The 24,960-nt window shown below is 35.0% G+C and overlaps 1 protein-coding gene across 6 annotated transcripts in view; it reads right to left on the reverse strand.

Moving 5' to 3' along the window:
• LOC131048134 (protein HUA2-LIKE 2) overlaps positions 1–4,007 on the reverse strand; it is a 31,119-nt gene extending 27,112 nt beyond the window's left edge. For 3 of the 6 annotated variants that reach the window (XM_059220153.1, XM_059220155.1, XM_057982002.2), the window contains exon 1: positions 3,452–4,007. In XM_059220153.1, the coding sequence (XP_059076136.1) occupies positions 3,452–3,589 (138 nt within the window). In that variant the 5' untranslated portion in view covers positions 3,590–4,007. The remainder of the gene's footprint in view (positions 1–3,451) is intronic. The other 3 variants (XM_057982003.2, XM_057982001.2, XM_057981998.2) reach the window with 2 other exon arrangements.
• Between the last annotated feature and the right edge of the window lie 20,953 nt (positions 4,008–24,960).

The raw sequence follows: 24,960 nt of genomic DNA on the forward strand, positions 1-24,960 counted from the left end.
TCCTGTGTTTCTGTTGGATTAAAATGGTTCTGGGATCTCCTATTTGCACTTGTTTATCTACGCCCACCTGTCTTTCAGATTGGTTATCAGCCTTCCTGTGTTTCTGTAGGGTTTTAAACAGGTTCTGTGATTTTCTCTTTGTCAATGAATCATCCCTCTAATAACATAGGTAGTGAGAGAAATCAAGCAGATCCACACTTGCATAAAAAGGCCTATCATATTATGCACTAACAGGGTCAATTTCAATAATCCTCTAGGACACAAGAAAATTGAGAGATCTCTATGCAATCAAAAAACTTTACTTACATTAACTGGTATTGGCATAGTGTAATGATTAAGTTGTAGCGATGTTGTTCTTGCCATCGCGGTTCAAACCCCGCTGGGGTGTTCTTGTTGAATGTTTACATCAGGGATGAGGTCCCCCATTTGTGACCCCAACAATTCATAGCTACAGGTCAAAAGCATTTAACCCTTTAATAAAAATAAATAAATCAAACCCCACTGGGGAGTTATTGTTGAATGTTTATATCAGGGATGAGGTACCCCATTTGCAACCTCACCAATTGATCCAACAATTCATAGCTCCAGGTCAAAAGCATTTAACCCTTTAATAAAAATAAATAAATCAAACCCCACTGGGGAGTTATTGTTGAATGTTTATATCAGGGATGAGGTACCCCATTTGTGACCTCACCAATTCATAGCTCTGGGTCAAAAGCATTTACCCCTTCAATAAAAATAAATAAATAAATCTTTACTTACATTTTAATAATTTAATTACAATGGTCAGCATGAAGCATCTTTGAACTATAAATCTGTGAAACAAATTTAAAGGGAACGTGAGCTGAGGAAGGTCTTAAATATTGGAAAAAAGGCACAGTGACGATGTCGATGAAAATTCTGACTTCCTTTAGACCAAATTGATCTGTACATCCCAACCAAGTGCACAGGCAATGCCATTTATACAAATTATGCCTGCAAAGAGTAATCTTCTAAAGTAAGACAATTACAATTTACAATATCACTAAGGTCCACCATGTGAATTTCATTTTCCGATACAAGAAATTAAAGGAGTTCTACCTGCAGGGAGTAATCTTCTAGTGTGAACCAATTGCAGTTTACTATATCACTAAGGTTTGTTGAGACATGGCCCAGCTAGAACTCGAACCTAGGACCTTCCATACGCTGCTGGAGTGCTCTACCACTGAGCTACAGGCCCCTCTTGGACCAGTCCATCATCGGTCCGGGTGTGGCTTATTTCCAACACCAACACCCCCTTAAGCCACACCTCTCGTGTGCTTGGGGCTCCTGGCCTGGACCTGGCTCTGATACCATGTTGAGACATGGCCCAGCTAGGACTTGAACCTACCTTCCATACAATGCTGGAGTGCTCTACCACTGAGCTACTGGCCCCTCTTGGACCAGTCCATCATCGGTCCGGGTGTGGCCTATTTCCAACACCAACAAGGTTCACCGTGTGAGTGTTAGTTTCTTTTTTTTTGATACAGCAAATGAAGGGAGAAAATGCATGAAATAAATAGAGGAGACTCCAACAAAGATTTGCACCACCAAAAATCTCAGAGCTAAAAGTTTGGAAAATGAATCTGTAGCACAAACAGAAGCTATGAATCTTGGAGAAAATCCAAAGAACTGGCCAATTATTGTCTGCAATAATCTTACCAAGCTCTACTGCATAATGAATTTGGTTTTAAGACACCCAATTGTGTTATAGATGTGGCCTAAAAGTTAACAAGCATAATCCCTCACAGACACTCTAAACCTTGGAAATAATGCACAACAGAACCTAATTATTGGCTATCTTACCATTATCGAGCTCTATTGCAAATAAAATTAGATGTGAAATTACCAGCATAAAGCATTAAGCGGAACACTGGTTATGAGCATACTTACAAAGCCCTATATAAGAGACTGTCAGAAAACTCTGCTTATTTCTTAGTGACAAGGGCAGGTATCAAGCAGATTCATACTATATAATTATATGAAAATATTACTGGAGATGAACCTTGGGGAGGCTATAAATCTTGCAAACAATATCAAAATTGGCCAATAATAGCCTAGAATGACATTTTCAAGTCTGGTGAAGAAAAACAAGGTGCAAAAATGACATTTGAAAAAATCTAATGGCATAAAACATTAAAAGGACTATAATTGTAAGATACAAATCAGAGAAATGGCAATTGTTGTTAAAAATAGGATGTATTGAAGGAAAACTTGTAAATGATGCACAGCAAAGGTCAATTATTGTCTACAATACTAATTCTAGCTCTACTTCGGAAAAATTCAGAAGTGAAATGCCAGCCCTGGGAAAAGGCACAGGATTAATAAAGTATTTACTTACACAAACCCTCAGAAATGTCCAACATCTTTAATAAATGCAGAACAAAGGCCAATTGTTATTTAGAATAATATTAGGAAGATCTTTTACATTAAACTCCAAATTTATGAGGTAAAAAATATTTATTAGCATAAACCCACAAAGAGGCTATAAATCTTCAAAACAATCAAACGGTATAAAATTGTTGACTCTGTCAACGTTTACAATTACGCTAGCAATCTACACTGCAAGAAAACTTAAAAGTAAAAATGCCAGCTGCAAGCAAATTGTTGCATAAAGTATATTCACTGCCATAAACCTCCCTGGAGTCTATATGGACAGTTTGATGAGTTATTGTCTAAAACTATATTACTAAGCTCTATTGTAGGTATATTTATATGCATAAAATGCACATCCTAAGAAAAACACAGTAAAAACAGTGTTGCGGGGAAAAGCATCCCCACCCTAGATATGCATCTACAGGTCTAGGAAAAGTCTGACATACTGGACACAGGTACTGAGATGTCCCATGACAGGAGACGTCCCGTATGCATCTCCTCACAATTGGCTTATTTTTGTCTGCAATAGTAGACCAAGCTCTAATACAGAAATATTTAAGAAAAAAAAGGTAAAAAAAGATATTTACCGTGTAAAACCACGAAATGGTTTGAAACTTGGCCAGTTGTTGTAACAATAGTAGAGCATGTTCTAGTACAGAAAATATTTAAGCATAACACAAGGTGAAAAAACATTAGCTGCATAAACCGGCAAGAAGCTCGAAATTTTGCAAACAGCTGATGGAATGGGCCAGTTATTGCCCACGATAATAACACCTAGCTCTTTCAGCGTAAGGATATTAGGCCAGGTTCTATGCCAAAAATAAGTCAACATAATGAGTTTTGTAACGAGGACATTAAAATGTTAAAATGCAAGCCCTAAGCAAAACACAAGTGCAAAAGCATTTTCCGAACTAAACCCTCAGTATAGCTATAAATCTTAGAATAATAAAGCCAATTTAAGTCGAGAGTAAAAGTGCTCAGCTCTTTTAAGGAATCAATGATAAAATTCAAAGATGTAAACTCACTTGGAAAGTTTTAAAAAATTAAAAAAATGTACCTGTGCCGGCCATGCAGGAAATCCCTTAATTTTGGCGAGTACGAGATCTCCAATCTTCCACTCACGACGTGCAGCAGCTAATTTTCCAACGCCGCCGCCGCCGCCGCCTCCTCCTCCTCGCTTACGGCTGGGCGCCATAACCCCAACAAAACCCTAACACAAAAAATGAGACAAACCCCACTATAGTGAATTGAAACTCCAGACTTCACAAAAACCCCCGCCCTGCTAAACCCCAGAAAATGCTCATAGTTTTTAACACTCATGCAAAATTGCCGCACAGTGAGACTTCTCAGGCCTACTCTGCCGCGCGGTTTGTGCCGCACGGTTTAAATTACGGTGCAGAATTATGAGAATTTGGATTTATTTTTTTTACGTAGGTCCCGCGATGGATTCATGCGAATTAAAATGCAGACTATGAAATGCTGCATCCGGCTGAGCTTGCACAAATTTTACTCCCTCTTTTTTTTTTTTGCCTTCTCGGACCGGAAAAAATACAGTCTGTAATGGTCAACCTTATTTATTATTATTGTGTGTTGCAAGTATAAAATGAGGATGGGAGCTCTTTTAGCTTATCAGAGTTGTCGACTTCACTAATGATATTTTGGTGCTTTCTAACGCTTTACTTTCTTATTTGCTAATTTTAGGAGGTTTCTTAAAACCTTTAATAAGGGTTGTTGAAAACGCGAAGATATGGGCACTATTAGTCCTCCCCCGCAGGGGGGATACATAGCGGTTATAAGATTTTCTGTTTTGAATATATCATTCAATTTTATTGTTTATTTTTTAAGATCTCAATGTTAATTTTATGTTTTTTTGTTTATTTTAAATAATATTTATAGAATATTTATTATTTGTGTCGAGAGGTATCTACTATGACATCAAAATGTCTGTAAACAAAAATTCAATTTTGAAACAATTTGACATGCAAATGACGGGTAAATGCATGAAATATGACATCTTTTGATTTTTGTGGAGGTGTTATTTTATTACTCCAAATAAAATAGAACCCTCACCACTCTATCCAACTATATGGAACCGTTACATTCAAATGATAGTGGAAGAGTGCCATAATATTTAAAAGGGAACTATCAATAAAATCATTAGCTTCCCTTTTATTATAAGATATCTCTTGGCATAATTTACCTATATTTTTAAAATGTAGATATACTAGTTCTAATATTAAACGAAGGTAGGAAGGTAATCTGAAGGCAGCATTAACAAGCCATTAACAACATCGAGCAATCCAAACTTAACATATCAAAAATCTATGTAAACCTTATTAGAAAAAATCTCTAATATTATTTGTTATGATAATAGAATTGATCTTTTAATTTGTGTATTTGGATTATTATATAAAATTGTTTGAAGTGTCTTAATTTATTTTTAAACATGTTTGTATGTGTAAAGTGTAGACTTATTCTAGCAAGTTTGTAGTGTATTTGATAAAGTTTGGAATGCATGTACACTAGTCTACTTCACTTACTTGTTTTGATCTAAACAATTCTCATCAATGCCTAAAACATAGCTTCACCTATTTATGATTTAACAATTACAATAAATATACTCTGAGGATTTAGGAATGATAACACTCATTTAACCCCAAATTTTGACTTATTGTTGACTTTTTTTCTAATAGATGTTATTGTAACCATTTCTACATTATGCTCATATATTATTTTCTCAAAAAAATGAAGATTATTAATTGAATAATTATATGCTCCTTCAACCCATGTGAGATGTAATCCCCTTATCCATGCATGCATACTTTAATAATAAGTGTACTCAGGCAATAAATAAGCGTAAATTGCATAATCAGATATCAAAGAGCGAATCACCAACTCTAATCTAATCAAATTACTCCTAAAGGACAATATAAATAAAGCTAACATCAATTGAATTATGAAAGAGTGATCTATTTAAAACTCCCTCGATTGAAATAGCAAGGCTTCCATTGCTCTTCTCCATTTTTGTTGATGTAGGTGGCTCTCAGGTATTGCACTTGATTTCCTACATAAGATGGACAACAATTTCGAAGACTCTGATTTTGTGATTCTAAAAAGCTAGATTGAATTGATGAGAAGAGGTTGAATTTCTAGATTTTCAACACAAAGGGGGTGAGAAATAGAACTCAAGTTTTGATTGAGAGACAACTAATTTAGATTGATCAGTTAACAAAGTTGATTGACTTGTTAACTAAGATTGATTGGCTTGTTAACTCATTTGATTGAGTAGTCAACTATATTGATTGGATAGTGAACTGAATAGACTAGGTAGATGACTGAATTGATGGATTAGTCATAAAAAGATGATTTTGAGTTAAAAAGGATGATTGATGAGTTGACTGAGTTAACTGGTTAGACAACTGATTTGATCAATCAGATTTAGCATGTGTTGTAGGAATTTGAAATTGAATTTCATTTTCATTTTCAATTTGGATTTGAATTTGGTCATTCGAAAGTTGAAATGCACATGAAATTAACTAAAATTCAGATTTCGGTCCAAATGTGAATTTGAAAATGTGAAATTAGATGAAATGATATGAAATTCGAATTTTGGGAAATACTAAATGAAATTAGATGAAATTAATTGGAATTATAATTTGGGGAATTGGAGGAATTTAATTAGTTGATTTAAATAATTTAAATAAAATCATTTAAACTTAGGAGATTGAATTAATTAAATAATAAAGATTATTTAACTAAGGAAAATGTTGCAATTAATTAAATAATTGATATTTAATTAATAATTGAGACATGGTTAACTGATTAAAATGATTTGAGAATAGAAATAGAATAATTAGAAGTGTTGAAGGGCGATGATTAGAAGAAATGGTTGGTTTAATCAAATAATTAAAGAACCTTAATTAATTAGATGAATAATTAGTGTAGAATTAATGAAAAAAATTTAGGTGTCTACAATAAGGTTGTTAGCCTCATCTTTTATTTTATATCCCCATTCATCAACCTCAATATAGTGTTATAAGTTAAGGTTATTAAAGCGAAGTTACAAGTAAAATCGTAGTTCCCTTGTTTTGAACCAGTTCAAAAAATGAAGAGGCAAGTACTTATATGCTTGTAGTTTACAATCATTAAAGGGATTGGGTGCCTAGCAAACATGATTTGCATTGCCCAATGTAAAAATAATTTTGCCATGATAAATAGTTGATAAATGACCAAATTTTTCCCATAATAAATCCTCATGACTTGGCCTTCAATGATGTGCTCTGGTAGATTATTGTGATGGCATGTGCTTAAAGCATAAGTTTGATCTTCTTGATAGTCTATACCTTCTCATGAACCACTATGATGATGTGTGTGTATAACATGTGTTAGACCTTAACCATAGTCAACACCTCCATAAGTTGTAATGCTAGTCTCATATTTTTCATCTTCATATGGTGAACCTCCATATTTTGTGACCTCTTTGTGCATTCCTTAGATATTTCACATAAGGCTCTTACATATTACTATAGAACCCCAAACTATGTAATAATGGGTCCATTCAAGTTAACATTGCTTTGCTAGCTAATTAATAAGCTCAAGCAACCATACTCTAGTAGTCACCAATGATGATAGCATCAAATTTGAAGGCAAGATGTGGGAAAACATGTGATGAAAGGATGTGGAATAGGAAGTAAGTGTTTCTTGTAGTCCAAAGGAAATTTGCATGACAAGAAGGGAGTGGCAAAATCAATGAGAAACTTTGTGGGAATATGATGTGGAATCAAAGGTTAATAATGGAAGTCAAAATGGGACAATGACCTAGTGGTTTAAAAGTACACTAAAATTTTACATGAAAATGATCAAAAGGAATGAAAGAAAAGATGGAAGAATGATAGGTTTATTTATGGAGAGAAGATTAAAGACACTCAAGTAGAACTTTGCACGAGGGATTGAATAGGACATCATAAAACATGCAAAATCAATGAATCAAAGTGGAAAGTTGAATTGGAGAAAGTCTAGAAGTGTAACAAAATTTCATAAAAAGGGGGAATTAGGAGGAAGATGAGAAATGATTAGGGAAATAGAGGTATACATGTCAAGAGGTGGAAATAGAAGATGGAAATGCACAAATCTACATACAAAGGGGGAACCAAAGATTATGAGATATAAAGAAGGATGGAAGGTTATGTGATAGAGACAAAGAAGTTAAAGTTTGGATGTTTAATGTGTCATCACACCAAAAGACTAACCTAGTGGTGACGTGTAGTGCCCCTCCCATTTGTAGCCACGAGGTGTGAATATCAACATTATTTTTTTACTATGTCAAGGGATGCATAGATTGTTTTCATGCTTGTGCTTCTTGTTGTGAATTTTTAAGTGGTTGTTATGCTTCACCATTTTCTTTACAACTAATGTTCTTGCTTTGCTTGGTATGTTTGGATCAACTACATGTTCGAGATGTGGTTCCTCGACATGTCAATTATTGGTGTTTTGGAGGTTTACATGCATGGTTTATTTGAATGCTTCAGTTCAATCATGTGCATGATTGTATTCATGTATGGATTAAAAGCGGTTATGATTTATGATGTTTTAATATGTTGAGTTATATGTTTATACGATGATGTACCTCATTGGGTGTTTATAATATGTTGTGCTTTAACTATATATACATTTAGCAGGTACCCTTGATATGTATGTTTAGTGGTTATGGGTATAGGGTTATTTCTCCACTTGGCTCTATATGTTTGAGTCATTTCCCAATGGTGGTTATATGGGAGATTTCGCATTGGTTGTTACTTATTTTTCCCTACTCATCGTACTTGATTTGAGTGTGATTCCTTGTCATGTTTACCCTATGTTTACCCATTATTGACGTGACTTTGAAAATTATAATTGTTGTGAATTCCAACTAATGCATGATTTTGAGTTTTATTCAATTTTATAATTTTTGTAAAATAAATTGAGTAGTGTGCTTATATGAAATTAAATCATAGATTAAATGTTTAATATCATGTAGTAGTATATTTAAATATTTTAATTAATTTGCTTGAATTTGAGGATTAAATAGTTTTAATCGATTTAAGAAAAATAAAATAAAATGGCTAACCCCATGTCCCCATGTGGCTGCTTAAGTCTATTTTCTGCTTAAAAATAAGCACTGAAAGTGTTCCCATGGAATTTTTTAATTAGAGGGAAAGGATAATTTGGAATCTTTTCCTAGTTTTGTGGAGCAGCGGCTGCTTAATAATAAAAATTAAGCTGGAAAAAAAAGGAGGGGCTGGAAATAAGCAGCAGCGACTTATTAAAAAAATGACACATGGTTTCACCAAAAAAATTTCCTTTCCTTTTTATTTGCCTTAAATTTTGCTTTTAAATTTTATATATAAAAAATATTATTTAAAAGTGTCATTTAAGAGGGCTGCTTAAAAATAAGCACAATTTTTTTATGCATGGGGTCACCAGCTCCACAAATTGTTGCACAAAAAGTGGAGCAGCTGCTGCTAGCCAAAATAAGCTACGCAGCCGCATGGGGACGTGCCCTAAACAGGGAAAAAGGCATTCATTTTATTCATTCTTGTTTTTTGTGAAGAAAAATGGCTTTTTCAAAAAAAATCTTCTTTCATCAAATTCTTATTTTAGGGACTAACAGAGCAATTTTGAGGGGATTTTTGTGGGGTTTGAAGCATTGGATTTGGAATGTGAGTGTGATCTCGTGTGTTTTAGAATCCTCCTTCTTTTGGCATGTGTGAAGTTCTTGGCATTTTAAGTTTGGGCAAATATGAGGTGACTCTTTTTTTTCTCTTTTAATGTTCAATGTCCCTCATTTTAAATGTCACGAATAAGATTAAGGGAGTATCAAATGCTCCCAACATGCTTTACGTTTTAAAAGTTGAGTGTTTCAAAGTTATAATCAATTTGTTTTTAAAAAAATTTAAAATGTGTCCTTATGATGCAATTTTGAGGATTACTTGGAATGTGAAATTAATAATAGCATAGAATGGGTGTTGTGCATATTTAGAAACAAAAGGTATCTTTCATTTTTTTATTCTTTAGTTTTTTGAATAATGTATTTCTTGAAACTATGTTAATGATGCAATTGATAATTCTTTTTTTTTGCATGTAACCATATTTTGGAAAATTTTGAATCTAAAAAATGTTTTTGAAAGTTTTCAAATGGGGAAAAGATGTCTTCCCAATGGATTTTCACGAGGATCATGTTGAGATCATGTTTTCAAGTTTTTGAGCCATTTTTTATGTCGTAATTTTATGCATTGTCTTGCATGACACATTCAAATTTACAACAAATGTGAACACCTAAGATAGGTTTTAGAGAGAAGCATGGGAGTGGTTGGGCCCCACGTGTCCCCAATGAGTGGTTCATTAGCAATCATGTTGGGATTCTCTTAATCAAGTGATGACTGATGAAACATGAGAGCTAAATTGAACCAAGATACTGGATGCCCATGCCATGCCTAGAGTTCTTGTAAAGGCTCACGATGTTCATGGAAGACATTCTTTCTTGGGGAGCATTGGACTTGTATGATTGAGTAACCTCGTATCTTATGAGAGGTGTACTAAATTCCTTTCATCCATATTGGTGAGATTTGTGATGGCACTCACTATCCCCTCTCTAGGTTGTAGTTCTTTTAGCCTTGAGTTGCATTAATATTTTGCCTCATTAGTGATTGTGACCAATGTGAGTGCTTGGATTATGCCATCGATGATCACATACAATGATGATTTCTTTTTCTCCTCCATTGGTGTTTGTGCCTGATGAGAATGCTTGATTTTATTCTATTTATGAATTATGCCGAATGAAAATGTCTGGTATATGACATTGTTATTTGTGTATATGAGGAATTTGTACTTATCCATTCACCTTGCTTGCATATATCTTGCATATTGTATATGATCATGTAGGCTTTGTGTTTTGTGTGTATGAGCCTTCTCCCAACGTGTTTGGTGTGAGCGTGCTTATGGCCAATGTGATCATCTCATGGCATGATGAGAGTGGATATTTTTATCTCACAAGGTTGAGTTGCATGGAAACCACCTTTGGGGATCGAGGATGAAGATTTACAACTAGATCATCAGCTACCTAAGGTTACTTTATGTTTTATTTACTTGTTCCAATGTAATTTTTAATTTGGATGGACATTTGAGTCTGGATGTGTAAATTGTAATATTGATATTTGAACCTCTCATAATGATATGGATTGTAAATAAAAATGTGTTTTGGATAATAGGGACATTGATATCTTTGCTACATGCATCTACATTGGAATCAAGCACACTTATATCTTGTAATGATCCCTTTCTTTAATGGAATATGTGGTAAAATGAAATTAAAAACTTTTCAATTTGGGTTTTAAAATGAGCATAATGTATCTTGGAATGGTTTAGGATAGTGTTGCAATATTTTCATGTGGTCATCAAGAACCTATAGGTGTTCGTCCCTAGAGTGTCAACTGTTTCAGGTCATTTTGAGGCCTCTTGTGGAACCTTGTAAACTAGGAAAATGGTGTATCACTTTCCCCTTATATATTTTTCTTAGGGCAACATGTAAGAGCACCAAGGAGGTCCTATAATCATCCCTATCTTCTCCCATGCGTGTTAGTGGCATCCAGTACCTAGGGGAATTGAATCTTTGTTTGCCTCAAGTTGTCTTTTGATGTTTTAGAGGACATAAGGTGTTATAGACCCTCTTGGGTGGTCCCTCAATGCTCAATTTGTTTTATAGGTCAATCCCCAACCTTGGGTTGTGTGCTATCCAAGACACCAACATGATCAAATTAAACTACAACATATAGGAAGGATTACATTGCCCAAAATGGACTATGGCACCAAAATAGGACATCAACACCAAACAAGGACTCTAGCTCCTAGAAAATAGTGTCCAATCTAGGCATTGAAGACCTGAGTAGGTATTAGAAATAAGTATACAAGTGACTCCCAACATGTCCCCAAACCAAAGTGGTTCATTGGTGATCATGTTGGGGAGTATCTTAATCAAGTGATAACTAATTAAACACGAGAGCTAAAATGAAGCAAGATAATTAATGCCCTTGTCACATGCCTAGAGTGCTCATAAAGTTCCAGGATGTCCATGGAAGACATTCTTTCTTGGGGAGAATTGGACTTGTATGATTAAGTAAACCCGTATATTGTGAGAGGTGTACTAAATTTCACTTAACCGTATTGGTAAGTTGTTTTATGACACTCTATATCCCCTCTCTAGGATATAGTTATTTTAGCCTTGAGTTGCATCAACGTTTTGCTCATTGATGATTATGCCCAATGTGAGTGCCTAGATTATGTTATTGATTATCATACCCAACGATGATTTCTTTGTTTCTTCTGTTAGTGATTATGTCCAATGAGAATGTGTGATTTTATTTTATTTGTGAAAAATGCCCAATGAGAGTGTTTGGTATATGCCATTGGTGTTTGTGTATAATGAGTAGCTTGTACTTATCCCTTGATCTTGCTTGCATATATCTTATATGATGTATATGATCATTCTGGCTTTGTATTTTGTGTGCGTGAACCTCCTCTTAATGTGTTTGGTGTGAGTGTGCTTGTGGCCAGTGTGACCATATCCTAGCATGATGAGACTCGATCTTTTGATTTCACAAGGTCAGGTGGCATGGAAACCATGTTTGGCGATTAGAGGATTGAGGATGCAGATTTACAATGTGATCATCAGTTACCTAGGGTTAATTTATGCTTTATTTACTTGTTCCAATGTAATTTGTAATTTAGATGGACATTTGAGTTTGTGTGTTTAAATTGTAATATTGATATTTGGATATCTCATAATAATATGGATTGTAAATGTAAATGTAGTGTGGATATTAGGGATATTGCTATCTTGTTTGCATGTATTGATATTGGAGTCAAGCACGCTTACATCTTTTAATGCTTCTTTTCTTTAATGGAATATGTGATAAAATGAAATTGATAACTTTTCAATTTAGGTTTTTAAATGAGCATAATGTATCTTGGAATGGTTTAGGATAGTGTTGTAATCTTTTTCATGTGGTCATCAAGTCTCAAGTGTTCATCCCTAATGTGTTGAGTAAATTTGAGTCATTTTGAGGCCTCTTGTGGAACCTTCTAAACTAGGAAATTGGTGTATCACTTTCCCCTTATATTTATTTCTTAGGGAAACATGTAAGAGCGTCATGAAGATCTTATAGTCCTCTCTATGTTCTCCCATGTGTTTCAATGGCATGTATTACCTAGGAGAATTGAATCTCTATTTTCCTCAAGCTGTCTCTTGATGTTTTAGAGGATATAGAGTGTTATAGACCCTCTCAGGTGGTCTTGTCTTGTAGGTCAATTGCTAACTTTGGGTTGTGCACCAGCTAAGACACCAATGCTCAATTTGAACTATAACATGTGGGAAAGGACTACACTGCACAAAATAGACTATGGTAGCAAAATAGGACATTGGCATCAAATAAGGACTCTAGCACCTAGGCAATAGTGTCCAATCTAGGCATTGAAGTCCTCGAGGAGTTGTAATTTTTTCATTCATCGGATGACAAGTATTTTTGATCCTTGGATGGAAAACATTGTGAGAAGAAGTTGTTCATCATGGTCTTGTCAGTTTAGAGAAATTTTGATCGTGTATGTATGTGTTGTCATTGAGAAGTTATGTCATCATTTGAATTGGTATGTGTATATTCGCACAAGCATATTTCATTATCAAACCTAGGCTTGGGGAGAATGTTCTCCTAGTCTTGTGATGTCCTATTGAGTTCAAAACACTTTATTGGTACCCGTAGCATCCTAAAATTGCACGCTTTGCAATTTTGACCTCATTTTGGGCCCTCACCTTACCAGTCTCATCCCCATGCTTGATCGAGACCCATTTATGCCTCCCCTATGCAACCAAACTTCATTTTTAACCTTGCACTTTGCATGGCCATCTTGATCCTACCCCAAAATAGGGCAAGACCAAGGTGTGGCACCTTGGGATCCCCTAAAGGGGACCTTTCTTGGCCCTCTCCCTTAGACCTACCTCAAATGTGAGCAGGAAATAAACATCCATGTCGGCCTATGTCATAAAATTAAATGTTTGATGACAAGAAGGTATATAAGGAGGTCTTCCCCTCTCATTTTGATATATCATCATACATTCATGAAGGTATAATTGCATCTCATGTGTTCAAGCATAAAAAATTCATCATCTAGCATTCCTCAAGGCTGCATATTCTTCATCTATCCATTGGAGCAACATTACATCATTCATTTGCAAGCATGCGTGTGTGTTAGGGTTTTGTCATGTCCATGCCATTTCATACAACATATGTGATAACATCTAAGAAGCAAAGCATCAATATCATCTATCGCAGAACCGAAGGTATACATTTCCATCATTTATTTCAAGCATTCACAGTATTTCATTAAAGGTTGATTCCAAATTGGGGTTTGACTTAGACAAACCCCTATTCCCAACCCCTTTCTTCTTCTTTGTGTGCAAGAAATGAGTGCGCAGCTATAGTTTTGGAATTAATCTTTATTCGCAGAGACGGAAAAACCTTTTTCGATGCATGGAAAGTTCGGAGGACTGATAGGAGGGCGCCCCTGTCTAGACACACGGTCCATACAACTTTTTCCTGATTTCGCGGAGCATCTTCGATTCATCTCAAACTTCTTAGATCCATATGCACGACTGAGTCTCGAGTCTGTAGCTCACTATTTTCGCATACTTTGTCTTCATTTCCAGCACTTTACTTATTCAACTTACAAACAAGGGCCAAACACATTCCAAACACAACCAATCTACTTAGTATTCAGTCCTTGCATCATTTGGGACTGGATCTAGTGGATTCATCCCCTCTTTTGAATGTAAAGTTTCTCCAAGTGAAAATTAAGCTTAGTGAATCTCCCCTCCCACATGGAGAATTGGCTAAGCTCCCAATTTTCCACTTTACAACACCCAATAAGGCATCATCAATATTCCATTGAGTTAAGAGTGTATTGTGGCATTGAAGTCTTTTTCTCATGCAACAATGATGTCATGATTGTCAACTTGTGTATAGTTGCACTAGCATATCATAAGTGTTGTGCTTTATTTTTATTTTTTTTTAAATTATGTCTTATTAGCCATTGCTCTATATGGTCCTTGGTAAGGCATCACATGAGGATGAGCACCAGTGGTATCAGGGGAGGGGTTTCATCCTTTAGAGGACAAGAGGCCCATATTGGACATATGAGGGTCCCACCATCCAATTTAGGTACACAACTATTGACATGATGAAGGGACATCCATTAGGGCTTTCTCATCATGCTTTGTAGGGGTTAACCTCAAGACCTCAACTCTAATATCATCATGATGTGCCACTTTACCAAAAGACTAACCCAACGGTAAGTACAAGCACAAATTATGTTAAGGGAAATGTTTCACCTCTAAAGGATCTATAAGAGATCTATATTGGACATTTGATGGCTCACCATCTTGTTCAAGCATATTTCGACCATCATGACAAAGGAAAATCTGTTGGGGTTCTTGTATATAATTAATTAAGGATGTTTAATATTTAAGTCTTATTTTACTCTGCATGATAGCGATGCCCAAATGTTACTTCAAATTAGGCCTATCCTAACAAATAATAAGCTTAATAAAAATATGAAAAAATGGATTGGAAACCCTTACAGGTGAAAAATAATCTATAATAACTATTTGTTACTCTTATTACAATAGAAGATCGCACTTGTAGTCAATTTGGTTGTCGGGACAATAACAATAATATATTTATCAAAATTATAGAAAATGAATAGTAAAGGGGATGCTATAGAAGGCATCACCAAATTGCAATCCCTAAGCACCGAGAGAGATCTTCCAATCTTAGACAAATAGGCATTGACAAAAGCTACCAATATAAAAAATAAATGAAGCTCAAATACAATTCATGAGTGGAATTCTTAGTACTAGATAGGGGGTTTCGTCCACTACCTAACTCTTGGGATCAAGGGGTTTTCATACTTAAATCCCTAATAACAAACAAATAAGAAGTTTAATCTATTTAAAAAATAATATCATTAAAAAATGGATGATGTCGTTGAAGTTTAACTTAGGTTTAAATAGGAAATTAAGTACTCACTTTCTCTCCAAAATATAAATTCAAGTCTTGTTTTTCTCTTTAAGGAGCAAAACCCTCCCATCCCCGCCTCTCCCCCCCTCCCCACACACACACTTTCCTAACAACACTTAAGAGAAATAAATAATGATTACATAATACCTAAAGGGCACTATAATATGGATGCACATATAAAAGGACACACCAAAATATTACTAATTCAATTTCTTAATTTATTTTCCAATCCTACGAGAAATCAGGAATAAGCCCAAGGGACATCTACTAATCTTATGGAAAATGGGGACATGAAAATCCTTCCTCCCCAAGATTGCTTTCCCTCAAGCAATTTAAATTTGGATGCTTCAATATTTTTGCTCCTTCCTATGTAGTGTCTTTAGTTGGTATATTCTTCCAACTCACCAAATACTTGTTAATGGTTTGATTCCTCAACTTTATTTCTCAAGTATCCATGACAATAGAGGTAGACAAAAGGAGTGATGTTTGAGACAACTTGTAGCATTGTAAATTGTACACCTTTATTAGTGTGACCAATTTTACACTCCCCTTGCACCTATTTTAGTATTCCCCTTTTCTTTTTGCTTTGTAGGACCTTTATTGATTTAAATTAACATTTAAATTAATATTATGGGTCTTATTCCACATGTTTACTTATCACACTATTATTTGGGCCCTTGACTCTAAGTGTGCCCTTAATTTCTTCAATATCTTGATTTATCCTTTATTCTACCCTAATTTTAACTTCCAAGAGACGTCCCCCATACTTTTATATCATGGTTTGAGCTACCAAGTTGGAATCGACATTAGAACCTCATTATCTCACGTTCCTCAAAAGCCAAAAAAAACTTGTCAGGACTGGGGCACCCTACCATCCCTATCCTTCACTTTTTTCCTCAAATTTTAGGAGGATAACAAGACAATCCTACCTATCCAAATCTAGCTCCCTGCAAAAATATATCAAATCTAAGTTAACATAAAGGTGATTTTAATTATGAAATCCCTATATAAGACATCCTTCTCAATTCATTTTCATTATGAAACCTTATGCTAACATTATCATCTTGTAATGTGGTGAAAAGTGATGAGAGGAGATCAAGTGGAAAGCTTTACCCTCCTCAAGAAAGGAGTGAAAGTTTCACAAATGATTCCCTTCAACTTCTCACACACATTACATTTAAAAGAGGGGGTTTAATTCACTAGATCCAATCTCAATGGAAAGAGATTGAATGCTAAGTGAATTGTAGGGAATTTGCAATAAGTTTGGAAAGTAAAGTCTCTTTTAAAATGGACAAGTTGAATTAAGTGAATTGAGACTAAGTGTAAAGATGACAAAGAAACGATTATATCTTGAGATAGAGATGCAAGATGAAGTTGTGCACCTGGAATTAGTAGTGAGATGTCGAGACGAAGCTCCCCTACAAATTTGAGAAAAATTTGTCATGAATGGGTTGAAAGTGTACTTGGTCCTTCAAAAAATCCGCACATTGAAAAGGGTTTTTATGTATCTGAAAATGAAACCTAAACCTGCAATTACAGCTGCGCACCTGTAACCTACACATAGAAAAGAGAGGAAATGTTGTTGGTATTGCGGGTTTGCCTTCAGGTCAAACCCCGGTTTGGAATTAACTAAATGATGAAAAATACTTGCAAGTAAATGAAAGGAAATGTCTCAAGTAAAAATCACCTCAAGAGAGGATGCAATTGAAATGTTGGTAGGATTGATTGAAAGGATATGTAGAATAGAATGTCCTAAATGTCGATAGGGATCTCCTCTTCAATGGTTGAATCCTTGAGTTGAATGCAACACCTAGCCTTGAAAGGAGACTTGAAATGCTCAATGCTTGAAGGGATGTTTGAATGCTTGAATGCTTGATGACGATAATGCTTGTTCACCTTACTTTCTCTTATGCCAATGGGAGGGGAAAATGCTCCTTATGTACTTGCCAATTAGGGGTATTTAACATATTTTTCATCTTAGGCTGACATAGGAGAACTTTTTCCCACTCATGATTGACAAACCCAATGCAAAATTTGAATGAAGGGAGCCCAAAATAGGGTAGGGACGGGGGGTGCCATGCCCCTGTCCTACCCTAATTTAGGATAGGAAGTGAGAGCAAGTAGTGTGGGGTGCAAGAAAATGCAATTTTCAGGTGGTTGAGCATGTCTCGGGTCTCCAATCAGGCTTAGTGATTCATCCACCAATGTAAAGACCCAAATGTGGTCAAAAATTGCAAGGGTCGCAATTTTATGACACTGCACATCCAATTTAAGAGCAATTCTTCTTCTTTAAGAGTAAATCTAACTGAAGGAGCAATAAAGCACATCAAGACATCTTCCATTTATGTGTTATCTATGTTTTCATAATGGATTAGTTGCAAATGTGGAGATGATCGATGCTTCAATATGGTTGTCATTGATGTCAATGTAATGATTGTAGTCACATAAATCTGTCCATTTTAATTAAATGAATATTTGCTATTTATTTGATTAAAAATCCACTAGCCACCAGTTAATTAAATTAATATTTAATTAATTCATCCCCAAACATTCTTCTATTAATTAAATAAATTATTCAATTTATTTTAATTAATTCATTAAACCAAATACAAATCAATTAAATAAATAAAATCAATTTATTTAATTAAATCCCCCTTTTCCTCTTTTAAATAAATTAAATAAAACATTTATTTAAATCATTATCCCCACCCCACTTGCATTTTCCTACAAATGCAACTTGCACACATTTTGAAATAAATGAATTTTTATTTTAATAAAATCCTATTTTCCCTCACCCACCAAATCCACTTGCAAAATCTAATCCCCTTCTAGATTCTTCTAACCCCTTCCTAATTAACTTAATCCATCCCCTAATTATTGTCACATTCCTAAGCAAAATGGAGTCACTTCTCAAATGGCCCAAAGTCTTGGATAACCATTGAAGGTTTTCAACCTTCAACCACCAAAAACCCCAAAGTCTTTGAAAACCATTAAAGGCTTCCAACTTTCAACCACTTAATCCACAAAGTCTCCAATAACCATTAATGGTTAACCCAAACCCTCCCACATGGTTAAAACATTTGTTTTGACTCAACCTCTATCCAACCCAAGGGTCTCATCAAGCATTTAATGCTTTGACCATGATTATCTCTTAATCATTTGCACAAAGGTTTATCCTTGCATTAACTCCTAATCCAGTGGGTAATCCTAATTTAGACTTGACCCTTAGCCTTTAGATAACCATGAGGTCTTCTCAGGCCTTTAATGCCTCCAACCTCTTCTTTCAACCCAACCTTATGTTGACACTTGTCACCATTTGATTGGTGCCAATTGTGCACATGGATCCCCAACTTTCAAGCTTGACCCTTGATTAAACCCTTCAATCTTGGCCATCCATTGCTCCATTTTTCCTATAAATAGAGCCCATTCCTTCATAATCTAGATCCTGAAAACTTGTAAGCATTTAGACTATAGCCATTTTAGAGAGCATTTTAGCATAAACAATCTAATCTTTTGTCTTTTGGTTAAAATATACCATTTTAGCATTAAAATAGCTTTTCATTTCATGTTTGGAGCTATTCTACAATCTCAATCCTCCATAAGCATCCATAGTGCAAAAAGCTGCTGAGAGCTACACTATTTTGGAACTTGGAGAGGAGAGGAACAAGGGAGAAGGAACTAATATCATGCTGAGAGATAGTTGGAGATATCTCATTGTCTTACTTCTTTAGTTAGATTCATTAGCATGTGTTTTTAGTATCTCTCTTGGAATGCCTTCATGTGTTTGGTTTTTGATTGATTAACTCTAACGTCTTGTGTGTTTTGTGTTCTTTGATCATAGACTAACCTTGTGCCATTTAGGAGGGCATCAATGATTATGTTTCTATGCTTAGTTTTTGCTCTGGATGTTTTGGCTTATTGCAGATATATTCATTATATTAGTTGGCACATTGTTGGATATTGTCTTGAGATTATTTTCTCTTGTTTTGGTGGTCCGGAAGGTGTTCTCTAGAAGTCTATGTTGTGCTGATGATGTTTGTCTAACATAGTTTGCAGAGCTCTACATTGCTTTCCATCTTCAGTTCTCTTGTTGTGTTTTTGGACTTATGCTTTCAATGAATGTATCCTTGTTAATTTGATTCAACACATGTTGTTGAGCTCCAAAATTGTTCTTACCTGGTTTGGTTAACCTTGAAAGCTCTATTTTCTTGGTCCGGTGATTGTGGTATTTGGATAACGTGTGTTGCATTGTGGTGTGGTCCAGTTTTCATTCCTTTCCAGTACATATAAAGAATGATTGTAATGAAATATATATAGAAGGACTTGTAGAAGGAAGTTGATTGTAAAAAGAAGATCTATCTTTGGTGATGCGAAGTGGTTGATTAGTATGGTTGTGTGCTGATGTTGTTTGGTACCGATGGTAGTGAGCCTAAGGTATCTTCCGACATTGCAAAAGAGTGGCAATTGTGCCTTTGTGGTTGATTCTTTCTTTCTTCCTCTAGGTCGTGAGCCCTCCTTTTTTTGAACAGTTTTAGCCGAGCAGCGAGCCCACTTGCAGTGAGAAATTCTGGCAAGGAATCATCTTGTAAAAATCACCTTAACCGATGTCATCCTAACATGTGATTTTATTCAGGGAACTAACATTTTTCATGGTTTTTTCCTTCTTGGATTTTCCACATCATATATGGTGTTTAATGAGTGTGTTATTTCATGTTGTTATCTGGTCATGGTTAAATAATCTGAAGTTTAAATTACTAGATCTATTTCTATGGAAAATTAATATAATTTTTAATTTACAACTAATTCACACCCCCTCTCAGTTGTCTAGAACATTCAACAATTCGTATCAAAGCTTTGATTCCTAGAATGTGAGACTAACCGCTCAAGGATGTTGGCGTTTGCATGAAGATTGCATTAATGATATGTTATGTTGTCATTGATGTCAATTGAACCAGTAATGGTATTTATGATATTTTTTATATTGTTGTTATTGTTGTTATTATTGATATTGGCTTGTAACCGATAGGAAGAGCTTTGAGGAAGATGTTGTAAACCGGTATGTTAGTTTGTGATATGAACTGGTAAACTGATGTATAAGGTTAAACCCATTTCTATGCAATGTAACCGATAAATCCTACTAGTTTTTATGTTTGTTAAACCCTAACCAATCAGTTTGTTGGTTTAAGATCTAATGATGAGTGGTAATGATGGAGACACATGTGATCATTGAATGAGGATAAGTTCAGATTGTTTTTGGCACGTTGTTTGTTTGTTTGATTGTCTAGAGAATGAACAAAGTGGATTGCATCTAATGCATAGCGCGTGATGAGTTACAAAGTCCGGTGAAGTGGTGATCATGGAGTGATTGGAATTTTCTTGAAGAATGTGAAAAAATTGTTATGATTTCTAACAGTCAAGATTGAACCGCCTTGTTTGTAATCTCTATGATAGAATTAGGTTTTTGTTGTGTTACTGACCTAATTGATTTGTATTTAAGGTTGATGAAGTTGTTTGTAAAAGTGTTGGCAAAGTATTGGTTGAAAACCAGTTGAGTGTGTGGTTGCCTAACTGGAGAATGGATCTGCAGTTTGTGTAGAGGCAGATTGAAGCTTAAAAGGATCTGATCAAGCAAATGTAGTGCTATTCAGACAGATCAAGAAAACCCGTTGTTTTCTAACAATTACAGCAGAATTGAAATCCCCTAACCGGGTAAGCTCTAACAAGTTTGGTTACTTATTAAATCCTCTAACAAGGTGGTCCATTAACTTGGATTCTCAAACCCTCGACCGAGGTTACTCCTAACAGGGTATTTTTCTTTTTCATCAAGGCATTTTGTAAATCCCTTAACCGGGTAATTCCTAATAGAATCAGTTAACAAGACTTATTGTAAAAGCTTTAATAGTCTTGGCTCCTAACAGGGCTAACTTCAGAAGAGTTTAGATAGCTATCCTTGTGAGTCTCATCTCACCGTGGTTTTTACCTATTTGGGTTTCCACGTATAAACATTTGTGTCAAGTGGTGAAGGTTTTTGTGGTTATGATCTTATTTGTTGATTTGATTAATTTCTGATAAGGCATGATAACTGTAAGCATTGAGAGATTGAATATGTTGAGATATGATTAAGCATTTAGATGTTTACAAGATTGAAGTTGTTTACTATTAAGTTGTTATAGCAGTTAACCGGTTAATGTTGAGTATTGATCTTGATAAGTGAAAGTTTACTTTGTGAGTTTGAATTTGAGATTGGGAATTTTTGTATCAATTTTTTCAGTATACTGATTCACCCCCCCTCTTAGTATTCTACCGGATACTTATTCTTTCATCATACCATCAAAGGAGATCTGACTGCACATAAACTAACTATCCCTACCTTTGAAGGATGGGACTATAGTTTTTGGAAAGTAAATATGCGAGGAGATTTGATTTCTCTAAGTTACAAGACCTAGAAGACTGTGGAGACTAAGTATTTAACACTGGCAAATGGACCTACTACACTGGATGAGATTGAAGCTTATGAAGAAAATGAGTGTACAAGTTAAATTATCTTTAATGCTTTATCTAAAACTGAATTGGTGAAGGTTGTTGCTTTAGACACTGCTTATGAAGTTTCAGAAAGATTGAAAAGTATTTATGAAGGAATTGAAAGAGTCAACCTATCTAAGATGCAAACTACTAAGGGTACTTATGAGAATTTGAGAATGGAAGAAATTCGAGTTGTGAGCTATTTTCAGAAGGTTGACAGTGCTATAAATGAAATCAGAGATCTTGGTGGTGTCTTGGATGAGAAGAATGTGATACAAAATATCATGAGAACTTTACCAAAGGGTTATAATAGTGACAAGATATCAGCTATTGAGGAGAACTATGATCCAACAAAATTCACTAGAGAACAGTTGTTTGGCACCCTAACTACACTTGAGATAAGAAAGTTTGGCAGAGACAAAAGAAAATCAGAAATAGCCTTTAAAGCATAAAAAACAACAAATGAAGATTCAAATGATGAGAGTCTAGATGAGATGGAAGCAAACTCTGAGAGAAAACTGAAGAGAGGAACCAACAAGTATAAAGATATGTTACCCCTTAAATGCTTTGAATGTGGAAAAATTGGTCATTATGCATCTAGATGTCTACAAAAGGATCAATATAGAATTTTGAGAATAATAAAATTCAATAAGAAAGCCTGCTATGTTAAAGATGATGTTGGTATTTCAGATGATGAGTTATATTATGAGGATGGTGATTGTTTGTTCATGGTAGAGAAAGATGGACTTAAGTCTAATAACTCTAAGATTGTTGAGACTGTTGCTTCAGCATTGCATGTTAGGAGAGATACAAATGGATGGTTGATTGATAGTGGTTGTTCAAATCATAGGACTAGTGACAAAAGTAAGTTTGTAAAGCTCGAAAAATATGATGGTGGTTATGTTAGATTTGTAGATGATTGGACTGCTCAAATTGTTGAAATTGGTTCTACTACCTTTGATGGGAAGCATAACACTAACAATGTTTACTATGTAAAACGATTGCATCATAATATCTTGAGTGTTGGACAGATGTGCGAAAATGGTTACAATGTTTTCTTTCAAGATGGTGGCTATGAGATTCGGAAGAGATCCGAAATTGTTATTGTGAGGAAAAAGACTAGTGGAAACATGTCTCAATTGGAAGCTGCTACAGGACATTCTTTATTATAACATATCAATAAGTGTTGGCTATGGCACTAGAGGATGTGTCATATCAATTTTGACAATTTGGTGAAAATCAGTATGATAAAAGATGTGAGAGATTTACCAAGACTAACTAAACCAAATAACAATATTTGCAAAGAATGTCAAGTGGGAAAATAGACAAAAGGAACATTCAGAGGAAAGGAACAATTGTCTACTGAATTGTTGGATCTGATACACACTGACCAATACGATCCAACCAAAACAAGGAGTTTACAAGGTGATAAGTATTTCATGCTCTTAATTGATGATCATTCTAGAATGACTTGGGTTCCATTTCTAAGAGAGAATTCAGAATCACTAGAGAAGTTCAAGGTATTTAAAGCTAGAGTTGAGAACGAGGTTGATAGAAGAATTAAGTGTTTGAGATCTGATAGAGGAGGAGAGTTAATTTTAGATCAATTTGATACTTTCTATGAAAAATATGGAATTAGAAGATAATTATCAGCTCCTAGGACACCTAAGCAAAATGGCATAGTCGAAAGAATGAACAAGACTATTCAAGAGACGACGAGAACTATGATCAAGGAAGCAAACCTGCCAAAAGTTGACAGGAGAGAAGTTATACACACTATTGTGTATACCCTTAACAAAGTTCTATTCAAAAAGAAGTTTGGGGAGACATCATATGAACTATGGTATAGAAGGATCCCATCTATGAAGCATTTCAAAGTTTTTGGAAGTACATGCTATATCTAGAGAGATGAAGGAAATCTTGGAAATTTTGATAGCGGAGCAGATGAAGGTATATTTTTTGGTTATTCTACAAAGAGAAAAGCTTATAGATGTTATAACAAGAGGCTAAATAAAATTATTGGAAGTATTGAAGTGAAGGTTGATGAGAACATTTCAAAAGAAGTTGTTATTCAAGTAGGGTATGAATCTGATGAAGAGAAGCATAAAAAAACTCAGGTTGCGCTGGCGACTATATCAAAAAACCCAAGGTATGTGTAGATTAATCATCCCGAGAATCAAATCATGGGAGATAAAAATAGAGGAGTCGTTACAAGAAGCAAACCCACTAAAGAGCAAGTTCTTTTGTGTTTACTTTATGAGCTTGAACCTAAGATAGTTGAAGAAGCCTACAAAGATCAGAATTAGATGAAAGCAATGAAGGAAGAGTTGGATCAAATTGAGAAAAATCAAACTTGGGAATTGGTACTGTTGTCTATTTTCGCTAGCAAGCTCAATCAGGTAGAGCTCGAGTGTTTTTAACATACAAAAGGTACATATTTATTCCGTTATTATTACATCCATGCACATGAAAAGAGAAAAGAAGATTAAATTTCCAGGATTTTCAAGATCGAAATGATATGAGAGTACACATTTTTTTTTCTGAAAAAGAGTAGTCTTTATTGATATGAATGTGTAATGTCTCGCACAAGCCACGAGACTAACTGATATGTATGCACATAAAGAAAATACTATGTATTTATAAATGCATAAAATGTAAATGTACATAAGAGAGGGTGACTTGTCATTGCCTGAATGATGAGTCCTAGTTGAGTTCCCTTGTGTTATCCTTTGTTCATCGCCCATCTTGCATCCACTTGAGTACCTGCATTTGAGGAAAATTGTGTTAGAGCAATGAGAGCCATCATTTCTTATATACACATGCATATACAAACACATAATACATCCCTCATATGCATACTAGCAGTCAACATGCCATATAGATCCAGGAAAGAAAGTGCCAGATCAGATCATCATCAAATGCATGTTTTGTCTAACTTGTT

The sequence above is a fragment of the Cryptomeria japonica genome, chromosome 1, assembly GCF_030272615.1.
Source record: "Cryptomeria japonica chromosome 1, Sugi_1.0, whole genome shotgun sequence".
In the NCBI taxonomy this organism is placed as follows: domain Eukaryota; kingdom Viridiplantae; phylum Streptophyta; class Pinopsida; order Cupressales; family Cupressaceae; genus Cryptomeria; species Cryptomeria japonica.